The sequence below is a fragment of the Pteropus alecto genome, unplaced genomic scaffold, assembly GCF_000325575.1.
Source record: "Pteropus alecto unplaced genomic scaffold, ASM32557v1 scaffold146, whole genome shotgun sequence".
In the NCBI taxonomy this organism is placed as follows: domain Eukaryota; kingdom Metazoa; phylum Chordata; class Mammalia; order Chiroptera; family Pteropodidae; genus Pteropus; species Pteropus alecto.
This window is the reverse complement of record NW_006442107.1, coordinates 22,120,804-22,134,589: the sequence shown is the minus strand read 5'-3', so window position 1 is coordinate 22,134,589 and position 13,786 is coordinate 22,120,804. Positions and strand designations below refer to the sequence as shown.

The 13,786-nt window shown below is 35.5% G+C and overlaps 1 protein-coding gene across 4 annotated transcripts in view; it reads right to left on the bottom strand.

Annotated features, from left to right (window-relative positions):
* ZNF521 (zinc finger protein 521) overlaps positions 1-13,786 on the bottom strand; it is a 269,073-nt gene that overhangs the window by 21,879 nt on the left and 233,408 nt on the right. For all 4 annotated transcript variants that reach the window (XR_001517663.1, XM_006920019.1, XM_015595663.1 and 1 more), the window contains 2 exons: positions 7,486-7,617; positions 4,961-5,076 (listed from right to left, as the gene is read on the bottom strand). Coding sequence is in view for 3 of the 4 variants with exons in the window: in XM_006920019.1 (XP_006920081.1) it covers positions 4,961-5,076; positions 7,486-7,617 (248 nt within the window). In the remaining variant the exon portion in view is untranslated. The remainder of the gene's footprint in view (positions 1-4,960; positions 5,077-7,485; positions 7,618-13,786) is intronic.

The window sequence follows — 13,786 nt, the reverse complement described above, 5'->3', positions numbered from 1 at the left end:
TGATTTAAAAGGAATTGAAATACCAGAATCTCAGAGCCTAAAGTTCATCTAGGCCAATTCCCTCTCTTCCTACAGTTGGAATTCTCTCCATATCCATTAAATTCATAACATGATGCCTCCTGGAACTTTCTATGGGGACATGTTTGGAGGGGATGATTTGATCACTGCCATTGAAATGCAGTTTTTCTAGAGGCACCAATTAAACAGTAATTACTGTATTGAAAGAAAGTGGCCTATTCAACGGAATTTTTACAAACACACCACTTGCTCACACCTGTATAAACCACTTTGGATACAAATATGCATTGTAGGATATTATTCTTGGACCACACAATCCTTCTCTCAAAGCAGCTTCCTTAAGTTCTGCAGAAAAGTTATGAGGTCTATTAGGAAAACATGTGAAACATTCAATATATTCATTCGTTTTAAAAATAACAAAATGTTCATTTAGTTTAAATAATGCACTGTTATTCCAAAACACATCTTCCTTACTAGCATGCTAGGTGGCCTTGAAGTATATTAGAATTCCTCAGAAAAATGGGAGAAAACTCTACTAGAAAGAAAAGATTACATCCTGCCAAAAACGATATATTTCTGGACTGGCATTTAGCACTTTTGGTCAGAAAGGTTTAAGGGGTCATGTGAAGAATATAGATTCCACACTGGCAAAAGGTGTGTCCTAGATTGAGTGTTCCATAGAAATAGAGGTTACAGTTTGCTCAATTCTAAAAGGAATTGTGGTCTGTGATATCCAAAGGATTATGTCTGAGTCCTTGATTTTTCTGAGGATGGACAGTGTATAATGAGAAATGATCTGAATTCTGAATAGCCTTGTAGGCAATGCTAATGAAAATAACAAACATGCATGCATGTGTGTGTATGTTGGATATGAATTTTATACCCAACAAAGCACTTCTATCCACAAAAAGATGCTTTTGTGATTTTAACTGGGTATAAATAGCGAAAAAAAAAAAAAAGAAATTACTTATTACGGTCATGAAATCATTTATGCATCATTAAAAGATACACTATAGTTATGTTATTGGGCAATTCTGGAATGCTCATCCTCAACTTATCTTATTAGTCTCTCTCACTCTGATATAAGAACCAAATGCACTATATGCTTTCAAATCTCCAATAGGATTTCAATTCTTGGGCATTTAGTTTTATAACCGAAAAGTCCTTCTTTCTGAACATTAGTGGCATAAAAACATAGATGAATTCAAGTGGAATGATGTGTCAGTTTTAAAATTTGCATTTATTTTACATCCCAAGGCATGAACTGCAGTGGGCTCATACAATAGATTTATTTTTCTACTCTGTTACTATTTTGGTTACCAATCTTATTTTCTATTGTCACCTTAATTTCAGTCATTTTCTGCCCCCTTATTCTAGATATTAACAAAATTGTTTTACAGTTTTTGTGTACTTACCATGCTCACTTTCTATACAAGAAATAAAAGAAAACAATATTTTAAAATTAAATTAATGCCTTCCTCTAAACACAGGTGTAAAAGGTAATTTGGGTAATGAAAGCAAATGCACAGGACTATGAACCCCTAAGGTTAAAGCATAAAAATCCAAATGCATACAAAACTAGAAAAAGAAAAGTTAATTCTAATCCATTTTTCATAATGTAATCAAACCTGAAAGCCATTGCTATTACTATGGATTTGAAAAAACAGACCTATAGATTCCAGTGACTATGGATATCAGCTTTGCAATAATTATCACATACTAATTATAAATACTGTTCTTATCTAAGGATGGGGCACAAATTGAGCCCAAGTGTTCATATCAAGACCAAATAGATATGAGTTGTGAGATTGGAAAAATAATACTTACAGCTTTAGATTATAAAATAATTATAATCTAAAGCTGTGAATATTTTGGCCCACTTATTTTGGCCCAGATCATAGTACAAATAGGTCAGAAATGTTTTGAGAGATGTTTGACCTCTCAAAATTTTAAAGAGTCATGTGTGTACCATATCTTCTATGCCGATGTTCTGGAAGTGTGACTCGGGGACCTTTGGGGTTCTCCTAGATCCTTTCAGGGGTCTGTTAGGTCAATATTATTTTCATAATAACATTAAGACATTATTTGCCCTTTATACTTTTGTTATCTCATCAGTGGACAGTGGAGTTTTCTAGAGACTTGGCATGTGATGTTATCTCTGACAGCTAGTAGAATTGTGTGCTTGCGTATTCTTGCGTTTAAAATATTTCTCAATTTTGATTTCTAATATAGACAGAAAACATCAAGAAATAATAACCCACACAACTCAAAGCCCTTTGCAGTCCTCAATCATTTTTAAGTGTAAAGGTATCCTGAAATAAAACAGTTTGATAACCACGGGTCTCTACTAATTGTAGAAAATCATGAATACTGTATGTTCCATGAAACCCTAAAATACGCCATAAAAGAAACCTGGAGTCTTGAAGGATGTGTTTAACTTCTTAGTTTTGTCTGCCCTACAATGGGCCGTAGGCCCATTTTTTAAAATTTTTTTTTTAGTGCTTTGCCTTTTATTATTCTTGCATCCTTGTGAAAGATAACAGAATTCTGACATAAAGTGGGTATGTGACTCGTGCAGAATTTACCGTAAACCAGATAGTGAAAGCCAGTGCTCTGTTCTATGTTTTGGCACAGTAATTAACATTTGACCCTATAGTCTTCACTAAAGAGATGTCATCAGAGAAACATCTCAATGTTAGGTTCTTTTAACGAAAGACATTGAAGTTTTACCACTGGGTTACTTGCATTAGAATCTACTAATACAGTAGTCCCACCTTATCCATGGTTTTGCTTTCCATGGTTTCAGTTACCCACAGTCAACTGTGGTCTGAAAATGTTAAATGGAAATTTCCAGAAATACATAACTCATAAGTTTTAAATTTTGTGTCACTGTGAGTAGCATGATAAAATCGCTAGCCATCCCATTCTGTCCTGCCCAGGATGTGAATCATCCTTTTTGCCCAGTGCATCCACACTGTGTATGTTCCCTTCCCATTTTCCCATTTGTCACTTAGCCTTCTTGGTTATAAGATCGGTTATGAGAGAGAGAGAGAGAGAGAGAGAGAGAGAGAGAGAGAGAGAGAGCGCGCACGCGCGCGCATTTTATTATAGTGTATTGTTGTAATTATTCTATTTTATTTATTATTTTTGTTGTTAATCTCTTACTGTGCCTAATTTATAAATTAAACTTTATCATAGGTATGTATATATGGGAAAAAACATAAGGTATATCTAAGGTTCGGAGCTTTCTGCAATTTTATACATCCAATGGAGGTTTTGGAATGCTTCCCCCTTGGTTGAGGGGCGGGGACTACAGTCCAGTACGAAGTGGAATTTTATTGCAAACTTTTTTCAAGAACATTAGATAGAAGTCAATCTCCACAGAATCTCAACAACTTTGATTTTTAAGCTATTATTAATTCTGCTTCACAGTTTGCATACTAAGTAATAGTGCCACTAGGTGTATTGGCCGTATCCTTTAGAGTCATAGAATATGTTTTCAAACAGAAATTTAGGTTGTTTTCTAAGCCACAATTTTAAACAATAGTCTAACTTGGGCTATCTTTTATATTCAATTCGCAAACAGATGTGTCAGAGTAGAATTCTATTTAGAAGTGATAAAAAGTAAAATAGTAACTTTAATTTTGGTCTACTGACACATATAAATTAAATGGGCTCACCCATTTTGGAATATATTTTTTATTTCACCTCCTTGATTTGCTAGTTGTTCACTTATACAATGATAAACCCTAAATTCCTTATTCTGACACACAACATAAGTCTGCCTTCCCCAGATCCCAAGGAGGCACAGTGCTGCCCAGGGTCCACAGTACGGGATAGGAGACAAAGCGGTGTGTGGGTGGGGGCTCAGAGTCCCTGCTTCAATCAGGTCAGCTCCTCTTCATGCTGTTTAAGGAATTCGATACAAAAAATAATTACACCCTCACCCCATTTTAGGGTAAATGAATTTATAATAATAATGCCCATAACAAAACAATTTTGAGTTCAAATCCATTCTCCTTCAAGGGCACTAACAAAGTTTAACAAAAACATGTTACTCTTACATGACTGCGTCAGAAAAATGAGGATAAGTATTATGCCCATCTTTTAGATGAAGTAACAGAAAAAAAAAACAAACACAAGAATTAGTTTCCTTTTACAATAAGTGACATTCTAGGATAGAATCCAGTTCTCACACTTTTAACTATCAGTTTATTGCTAAGAATAATAAAACCAACCGAACATTGATATATTTTATGGTTTATACCTTATAACCAGACCTATTAGTTCATGTTTACCTAACAACACCATAAGTATTACATTCGTCTATCATTTCTTCATATCTGAGGTTCGAAGACATTATGGGCCTGCGCCAGGTCACATATCTAGCAAGTGGGACACTCAAGACTAAACCCAATTATCTTTAGGTGTCAACATTTTAACTGTAAGGCTGTTACTAAGTAATAATTATCTTATTAGATTAAGTGAAAGAAACATACACTGGACAAGAACATAGCTTCTTTTTGCTTTTCCTTTCTCCCTTCCAATTTCAAGCCCCTCAGGACAACAATAACCTGGACATCCATTCAACCTGGAGCCCAGGGGGAACAGAACATGAATAAAACAGGGTTTGGGAGAATAAGTTGTGACAAGCGAGGTGAATGATCCCACAGTCCAATAAACCTGACCCCTAAGTCTATCACACTGGGTCAGAAGGTCCAATTATAGGTCTGTTCTAGTTCTTTTTATGATTGACAGCAGCTAGAGGCAAAATTACTTTGGTGTCTGTTAATCCAGCCTCTAATTTTCTCTTTGCCCCAGTACACACAAAGCATCATGGTGGCCTAGGGTGAGTGATACTGTGAATCCAGATTTAAAATGCCCTGTTTCCTATAAGAAGAGCAACTGAGTCCAATCCCAGTCCTCCTCATGGGGACATTACCTGCAACTCTGTTTGGAAGAAAAACTTCTGTGGACATTGTGTGCAGTCATAGATCTTGTCTTCTTGTCCATGAGCAGAGAAAATATGCTGCTGCAACTTGTTTGCTTGAACAAACACTGAAATGATAAAAGAAGGGTGAGCTTTGGGTTATTTCTTTCCTAAATGCCCTCGGTTGAGGACTCCCCATGAACAGACCCAGACTTAGCAAACAGAATGACATGACTTCTGGGTGTGACCACTGCCAGGGACCTGGAGAGCTGAGTCACCTTTGCTCTAGGCTGGGTCTCTGGCTTTCGTTAAGATGCACTCTACTGAGCCCCTATTTCAACCCAAACGACTCCAAATTAAAGGTTTATGGAGGCTCAGCTCCCTGTAAATCTTTTAAAAATAAAGTCAAAAATTGTCAAATGCACAGCACTGTCTGAACAGAAATGACTCTTATTTCTCAGCAACCCACAGGTTAAGAATCGTAGATGCCAAAACCCTATTTATTGTATTTGCCTAAAGTTATAGCTAGCAAACAGTTCTCCATTTAAATGTGTTAATGCTAAAAATTATATCCCACAGCTACTCTGGGGCATTGTCTATAAATGTGAAACAGAACCCCAGGTAAATTCTCTTTGGATACTTTAAGATCAACTCAGCCTACACACTGAATGCAAGGGTTTCAATAATATAAACATGTTCAATTTTAATGACTACAAAACAAGGCCCTAAGACTGTGTAACAGTTTACCTAGGAGACATACTATTAATAATTAAATTGTATATGCCAGAGGCAGTGTTTGGGTTGGCAGAACTGACTTCTGATGGATGCCTGGTGCACTGTGACCTAAAAAAGTTTGCATCTACAATATTAATCTGTATAGGCAGGGAGAGGATTTATTAAAGATGTTGGCATTTGACTTTGACTCTACTCTAATCATTAAAATTATTCTAATTGCCAGCCAACCTAAAATATTAGAATATTGTTCTTGTGAGTCATACATTTTAATCACATTTCTCATTACCTTAAAAAACTGCTCAGATTTCCTCTCCCACCTAACATGCTTTATAATGGAAGGTTTTTTTTTTTTTTTTTAAATTGTTATTTCTAAAATTACTTCAAGATACACTAAAACAATTCAGGTCTGTCAACAGAAAATGCAGACTGTTCATAATTAATGCATTTTTATCTCTTATCTACATCGACAAAAAGAACTGAGGTTTTTATACATATTTGCAACTCATGTCCATATAACAGCACATTTAACAAGGCTTCTGGTCACAACATGAAAGAACTATTTTATTAGAGGTTTTAATCATGAGAAGATCTATGACCCAGTCCTCATGAAAACTTATCATGAGCTTTTATAAAGAATCCAGCCTCCTGACCCATATCTTAAGATAAATACTATGCTACAGAAAAAAAAAAAAAAAGGAACACTACAGATTTTTTAATTACAAATGTGGAAGAATAAAATATTTCCAAAAGGAGTGGCCGATGGAATTACCGAACGCAGGAGCCTTGCATGCATACGTTGAAGGCAGAGCCATGAACACACTCAGGTACTACTTGTTAACTGTGCAATAAACGTGGCCCCTCTCTTTTCATTTTATTATAGGTCAGAAATCTACAGACTGAATGCAGAGAAGGTTAATAATCAATGCTTGGAATTTTGCTCTGGAAACAAAGAAGTCAATTTTGAGAAACTGTATTTTTGTTTTGTTTTGCTTTTCCTGACAAATAAGAAGGAAACATAGCCTTGAGGGACTTAACCACTAAGTCCAAGACACATGTAAAATGATCACAAAGGATTTTCCAAAATAACTCTGTCATTGTTGGGGAAGTACCAGAAATGTGTGTGATCATATTTCAACCCCTATGGGTTTCAAATTATAGTTTCTGATTTACATTTTTTTTTTTTTTTTTTGCTGCTGAAAACTATACTGTTATAACATCTGATAGAGTTTCTTCTTAAATGTGTGAATTTATATCAACTTCTACTTTAAAGATTCCAATTACATAGGAAAAAATGTCTCATCTAATCTGTTCACCTAACTTGTTTCTGAGTTTAAAGAATTTTGGGAGGATTTTAATACTATCTTTCTATTTCTCATGAGAAATGTTATAAAATTCTTCATATTTAAGTAACAGACATGTGCTGACAACATGGCTGCACTTTTAGTCAAAAGTCTTGTGATTATAAAGCAGCTTTGCGCAGGGCAGTCTCTGCCTTGGTAACCTTTTAAAGTTGAGAGGAGAAAAGTGAACAAAACATGGATGTCATTTTCCAAATGGAAAAGTACGAACTTCTGAAAGAATTTGAAATGCCATTTGTTCATCCCGACGGTTAACCTTCATGTCCATTTGAGCCTTTAAGTAGGCCGCAATCAATAATGCTAATAAGCAGAAATCAAATCTCTTCTCAAATTGAACTAAAGTCATATCTGTAAAAGGCCATAGCAGTGGGAAGAATGCTTTGGTAGGAAAGACATGACGTGGCCATGAAACTCTCTAGAGTTTTCCTGACACAATCTTCCTACCTGTAAAGCAGACTGGACACTTGAAGGTGCCTCCCATCCCTTCAAAGCTGTGCTCTATCAGGTGGCACTGGAGTTTGGCAGGGGAGTCAAAGGTCTGGCTGCAGAGTTTGCATTCATGGTTAAGTCCTTCATCTGTCAAGTAAAATACATGAACGGAAAAGTTGACACCCATCATATCTTTAATGGACTAGTGAGTTAGCTGTAATTGCATACATTAAACCATTTCCATCACCAAATATGTAGTAGTATATATGGTTTCTAATTATTTCACATTATTTATGAATTTATAGCAAGTTAAAACATTTCTGGAATTTAAAATCAAAGATAATAAGGCAGATTTTATCTTAAGGTAATGCATTCTATTATAAGCTTTTAAAGTATAATTGGTATATCAATAATGAGGCATCTCTTTTTCTCTAATTATCATAATTTTAGTGGCTATGTATTTTCAAAGTCCTAAAATAAAGGACCCATAAAAAAAATGGACAGCTTCTTCCTCAGGCCTCGCCCCAGTTTATCTAAAAGTTTCTAAAAGTCTCTATTTCTAATGATAAGGTTCTCAATGGTATCTCTATTGATAAGAATTTTTTTTCTACTTCCAAAATATTTTTTAAATTTTGAAATATTATTAACGCTTACAGTGTCTCATAAATGCTCTTTCTTCTTCTTGGTACTTCTAGTCCCTATATCTTCTCAGTTCATTGTTTTTTTCACTTTGTTAGACAGTTTCAATTTTACCCTCAATCTAGACTCTGCCTGTCTTTTTCCAAAGGCACTTTTACGAGCTCCAGGCTCACTTTTGACTAGTCCTGTGTTTTTCTTTGATGCCTTAGGAACAGGATGCTAGAAAAATGTTTTGATGTAATAACAACTGCTATATAAAGTGAAGCGTTCATTATTTTTATTTTGCTTTATTCCTTGTTAAAATGTTTATGAAATTTAAAATTTAGGGATTATCCTAACTTGTTCGAATTTGTAATTTTAAGAAGTGAAAACCAGTAGCACTGGAACAAAAAACCTAACACCTACTTAGAAGCTTCTTGTGTTTCAGACACTATTAATCTAAGTGCTTACAGAAATGAATTCATTTAATTTAACAACTCTATGAGGGAATACCACTACTATTACCATATTGCAGATAAGAAAAATGAAGCCCAGAGAGTTTAAGTGGCTTCACTCTGAGTTACTTAAGCATAAGCAGTCTGGATTCAAACTCAGGCAGCCTGTCTCAGAGTCTGTGGCCTTAGCAGATATGCTATAGCACACATCAGCTACTGCCAAGACTACTTTATTTCTAAGAGTTAAGGCTGCAATTTAACCTGGCTTGTTATCAAGTTATACTTTTATCGTCTCTTACTTTCAATGATCGAAAATGCTACTAAGGAACATCTGCGTGGAATATTCCAGATCTAGGGAATGAAAGGCAAATTCACACTGTGGCAGTAACAAGTCTATACTTCAAAGTTATTTCCTTTCATTCAAGACAACATGAATGTATTTAAGTCCTTCACTAGTTGATATTACTGGCAACACAAAAAGCCCAATTACAAAGTGAATTATTATTAGCTAACTAGGAGTAAAATCACTCTATTTGTATTCCTAATCTTTCTTCTCACACAAGTATGAGTCTTTAGAAGCAGAGGACTGGAATTTGTAAAAAGAGAAGCAAAGCACTAATTAAGCCACCCAGTACTGTCTACATTTCACAAGAGATAAAAACCTACTCTGTATTTGGGTGGCACAGTAAATTCCTTGATTATAATTATGTAAGAAGGAGTTTAATTGTGCATACTGACATGACAAGGGGTTATACAAAAAGCTTTAGGGATTATATAAGATCAAGGGTTTTCCATCTGTTCTTTTCTTTTTTTAAATCTTAAAGTCACAAAAATTTTCTAAATTTTAGGTATTAAGAAATATAAGAAACACTACTTATTGTAGATCATTGAGCCATTAAGTCATTCACCAAAAAGACTTGCCAAATGTAATGGTTTTGTATTTGCTCAGTGTTGTATACCTTTATTTTGACAGTAAGATGCTAACTAAGAGTTCTAATTTCATCTTTAAATTATGTGTTTTGTATAAGAACCAAGATGCGTCCTATGGTGTGAGCAGGTATATATATTTGCTCCAGAATTCTTAAACTTGCAAAGTAATATATATAGGCCTGGTGGGTTTTCTTGGGGATAATGACTGTTATATGAACATAAAGTGAATTATGAAAGTTAGGATGATCTTTCATGTGATATTATCTTTCTTAACTATGAATATTTTGTTTGGGAAAATAATATAAAAGAAAAAAAAGATATACGTGTATGAGTACAACAAAAATGTCTTCATCAATTTTTATTTCTTATCCAAAGATCAGAGACATTCCATCACAAAATGTGAAATAATCCAAATTTAGTCAAGTGAATTCACAAAAAGGTGACACAGAATCATAAAGTATTTATGCATTATTGGCACAGATTTAGTTTTCATGAATTCCACACTTTATTTTTGAAAGCACTAACTGACAGCAAGGATAATAACTATCGCATCCAGCCTTTACGGAATTCTTTACAGTTTAAAAGCACAATATAATGTTGAAAACAGGTAGAAAGTTCTACTTGCCTTTTATTTCTAAGTAACATAGTGAGGTCTTCTCCAACAGATAACTTTTGTAGTTATTTGAGTAGGATAGAAAAGAAATCTGAATTGTTACACAGCAAATGATAAATAAGCAAAAGCCAGTAATGCTCCAAGCTGAACAGTCAATACACCCCCACACTCTCTCACCTTTATTAGCTTCCCTACTCCTGCTCCCCATCTCACTCTTGCCTATTACCACAGAGTCAAACGGATAATGAATGAGAGATGGGGGACCCAAAACATTTTTACAACGAGTCAACAGAATTCGTTTTACATTTTTTTGTAATCGAAGAAGAGGGGTATAGATAGCAAATCAAACTTATTTATAATAAGAATTTCAAAAGTTTATCCTTATTCGGAATCTGTTTAACTCACGTATTATACATCCTAATGTTTACATTGTGTGGCTCAGAGCAGTGTTTTAATTTTCAAAGAATTGCTGAAAACCCTTAGTATTGCAGGGTCTGGCTGACTTAAGCCCTATTTTTGTTCAAAATTGAGCTTCTCTCCTTTTTTTTTCTTCCTATTTGGTATAAGGTAGTAAAGAATAGTAAAGAATAACTGTGGTTTGAATTTAAAGTCGATGTTCACGAGGTGGTGCTATCAACACCTCTGATTTCAGGTGAACTTAAGCCTGAGACTCAGGATTTTGCCCACGAAGCCACAAATTGCACCTTGTCTTTTTTTTTTTTTTCTTCTCCTTTTTTCCTAAAAGTGCCAAAAGCTTTAAAAATTCAATCAAAGTAAGCATTTCTGCTCTTTGGAAAGGTAGTAGCTGACAGTAATTGGATAATACAGCCTTACTCATTTATTAAAAAGAGATTTTGAGTCAACTGATTTAATAACCATTATAATATTCCATTAAGGACATAATAGGCTAGTCCAGAACTATTTTTTATTAAGAGTTATAGATGGGATATATAGATGATACTTCTAGTTTTATTCCTTTTTTTTTTTTTGCTTATCTATACTGTCCAGATTTTCTACAATAAACATGATTTGCCTCTGTAGGTAACTTTGGAAATTAAAGAATAAAACACACTACCCTTTCTATACCCTATTGATAAAGATTGACTACAACACTGAAATTTTGATAGCTAAAACATTAGACAGGAAATGAGTAATATTATGCAGTATAGAAAAACTCTAGTACTGAACATTAGACTGAAAAACATTCCAACCAAATACCTTGGAAAGCAGAAATTAGCACAAGGAGAAAGAAACTCAGAGTGCAAATTAGTCAACTTAATAAGAAGATGGAGCTTTCAGTATAAGACTGTATCTTTCCAGAACAAACAAACAAAAACCCTCTCTGTTGTATACTGGTGGTGGTAGTGGCAGAGCACACATGTGGCCAGCACTTGGGTCCAATGTCAGAAATGGCAAGAGTGAAGCTCTTACCACTGAGAACATGCTGGAGGCCAGCAACTTCCTTCCTGTCCTTGTCAACCACTTTAAAGCATGCCCAAAGGTGGTTTGGGTGTAACTGAAAAATAATTTCACATGTATATAAATTTCAGCTAAAATAATTATTTCCATTTGTTAATCTTCATTTAAGTATGAACATAAATGTAAACAGGAATCCAGTCTACACAGAAGAGACTCATGCTAATGTAAATATTTACTGTAATATTAAATGTGTCAAAGAGTCTGAATACATAATTGCAATAAAGCTCATTGCCTTAGTAGGAAACGTGACAAACACTTACAAAACTGTGCTGAGAACAAAATCTGTCTGAGGCCAGTTCAAAGGGGATAATTTCTCTCTCTCCAATTTATAAAACCTGAACCAACGCAAGTATTAATCAGCCAGTTTGCCACAGAAAAAATAAGTTACCATTTGGAATGCTCAAGCACGACTCAAGTTATAAGCTCCAACAAGGCCACTGTGAGCCTAGTACAAGACACTGACATTTCAATATAAGCTTTAAACAAGAGAAACCCTTTAAGCAGCCTTGACTGTGTGTCTCATGTTTATATTCCTTTTCCTTCAATAAAAACAAAATCTAGAGCTACAAGCAAATGTTCAGTGGTTGACTTACATGCAGCCGTTATCCCAGGAATCACTGGAGGGCCCCCTATATCATCTGATCAACACTGCAGCTATTACGGAAGACCAATTTGTAACAGTTTATAAGTAGAACTTCTTCTCTCATTTACCCTGGAGACTGGCCAAAGGGTACTCCAGCCTCTTCCACTGCATAAATCTATAGGCTAAAGTCCAAAGATATAAATCTCTCCCGGTGCATCATCACGTGGCAGGGGCCATACTTAAAAGCTCTGATCTGAGTGGGAGTAAACTCTGCCCTTGGAATCCAAACAGAGACATCAAATGCCCTGCAGTTGTAATTTTTCCAGTTTAAATGCGTGTACCACTATATCCTTATATATATTTTTAAATCCAAGAAAACTATGCCTTAAACCAATTCTCATCCCTCAACCATTTCCTTTGCTTCTCCTCTTCCCTGAGTTAATTTCCAAGCACACATTTATAAGCTTGGGGTCTGAGGAGTAACAAAGAAAAGCCATACATGACAAAACTCACCCCTTGGCTACTTTGGGTCAGTCTAGAAACCAGAAGTAGAAAAATAGGCAGACTGTACTGTAATTTGCCATGCACACAGCCATCACATCCTTCTGGGTCCATAGCGTTAGGGCCACTATAATTTGTTGTATTATATACTACACATATTTCACAACTGTAGCATAAACTCACTGAGGTGCTAATTTGGCAATGGAGAATATTACTTAGGGCTCAAAGTCTGCCAGTATATTAGTCATTAAGCCCCCAAAGTAAGGCAGAATTTGAGAGTACTGAATATTGTGCGAACTTTTCCTTTACAATAGTTTAAAAGTCCTGCCCTATTCTTTTGAACACTTCAACATGAAAATAAATGTTGCCTGAAGACTGACACTAGCATGTTCTTGGATTTTTCTCCCTGGCAATATGGGAATGTTTGCCACTGTCAGTATTTTTATGCCACACAAGAGAAGAACACGAGATATAAGCATAAGACTCAAAAGAGAAAGGGCATTGTGAATACTAAGAGTAAATGAACACCAGGTATCTTGATTTTGACTATTCACACACAAAGTGCCTAACCCTTAGATATCTCAAGAAAAGCAAAATGTTATACATTCTGTGTGTCTCAGCCAGAATCGTAAGTCTAGAAGAACTACAAGGTACAGGTCTGCATTTACCTCAGTCGCCACCTATTTTTGGCCAATGGTCTAAAGGCTATGATGCTTTTAGATTTTATAAGCAAAGCCATTGATATTGACACTGTTATTTCCTGTCTCAAACTTCTCATTATCGGCAGGGCTGGAGCAGGAAATGATTCAGCTGGGGTAGGCTGCATGGTACCCAGCAGATTTTAAAGAGCCCAGGGGCTTCCTAGAGCCCCATAAACATCAGCAGCTTGGAAACTAGCAGGAGGTCCAGGTGGGTCGGGATAGGAGACTCAGGCAGTGGGATTTTAGATGCTCTGAGATGCAATATCGTCCAATTCCTTGGCTATTATTATTGGTTGTGGGTAGTAGTTATTAGAATATTCTCATGTAGGAGAAAACACTGCAATGCTATTGAAACAATAAACACTAAAACAAACAATCCATTAACAACGTGCTTCCCTCCACCTGTGGGGCCTCGGCAGCAATATTTTGGCTCAAG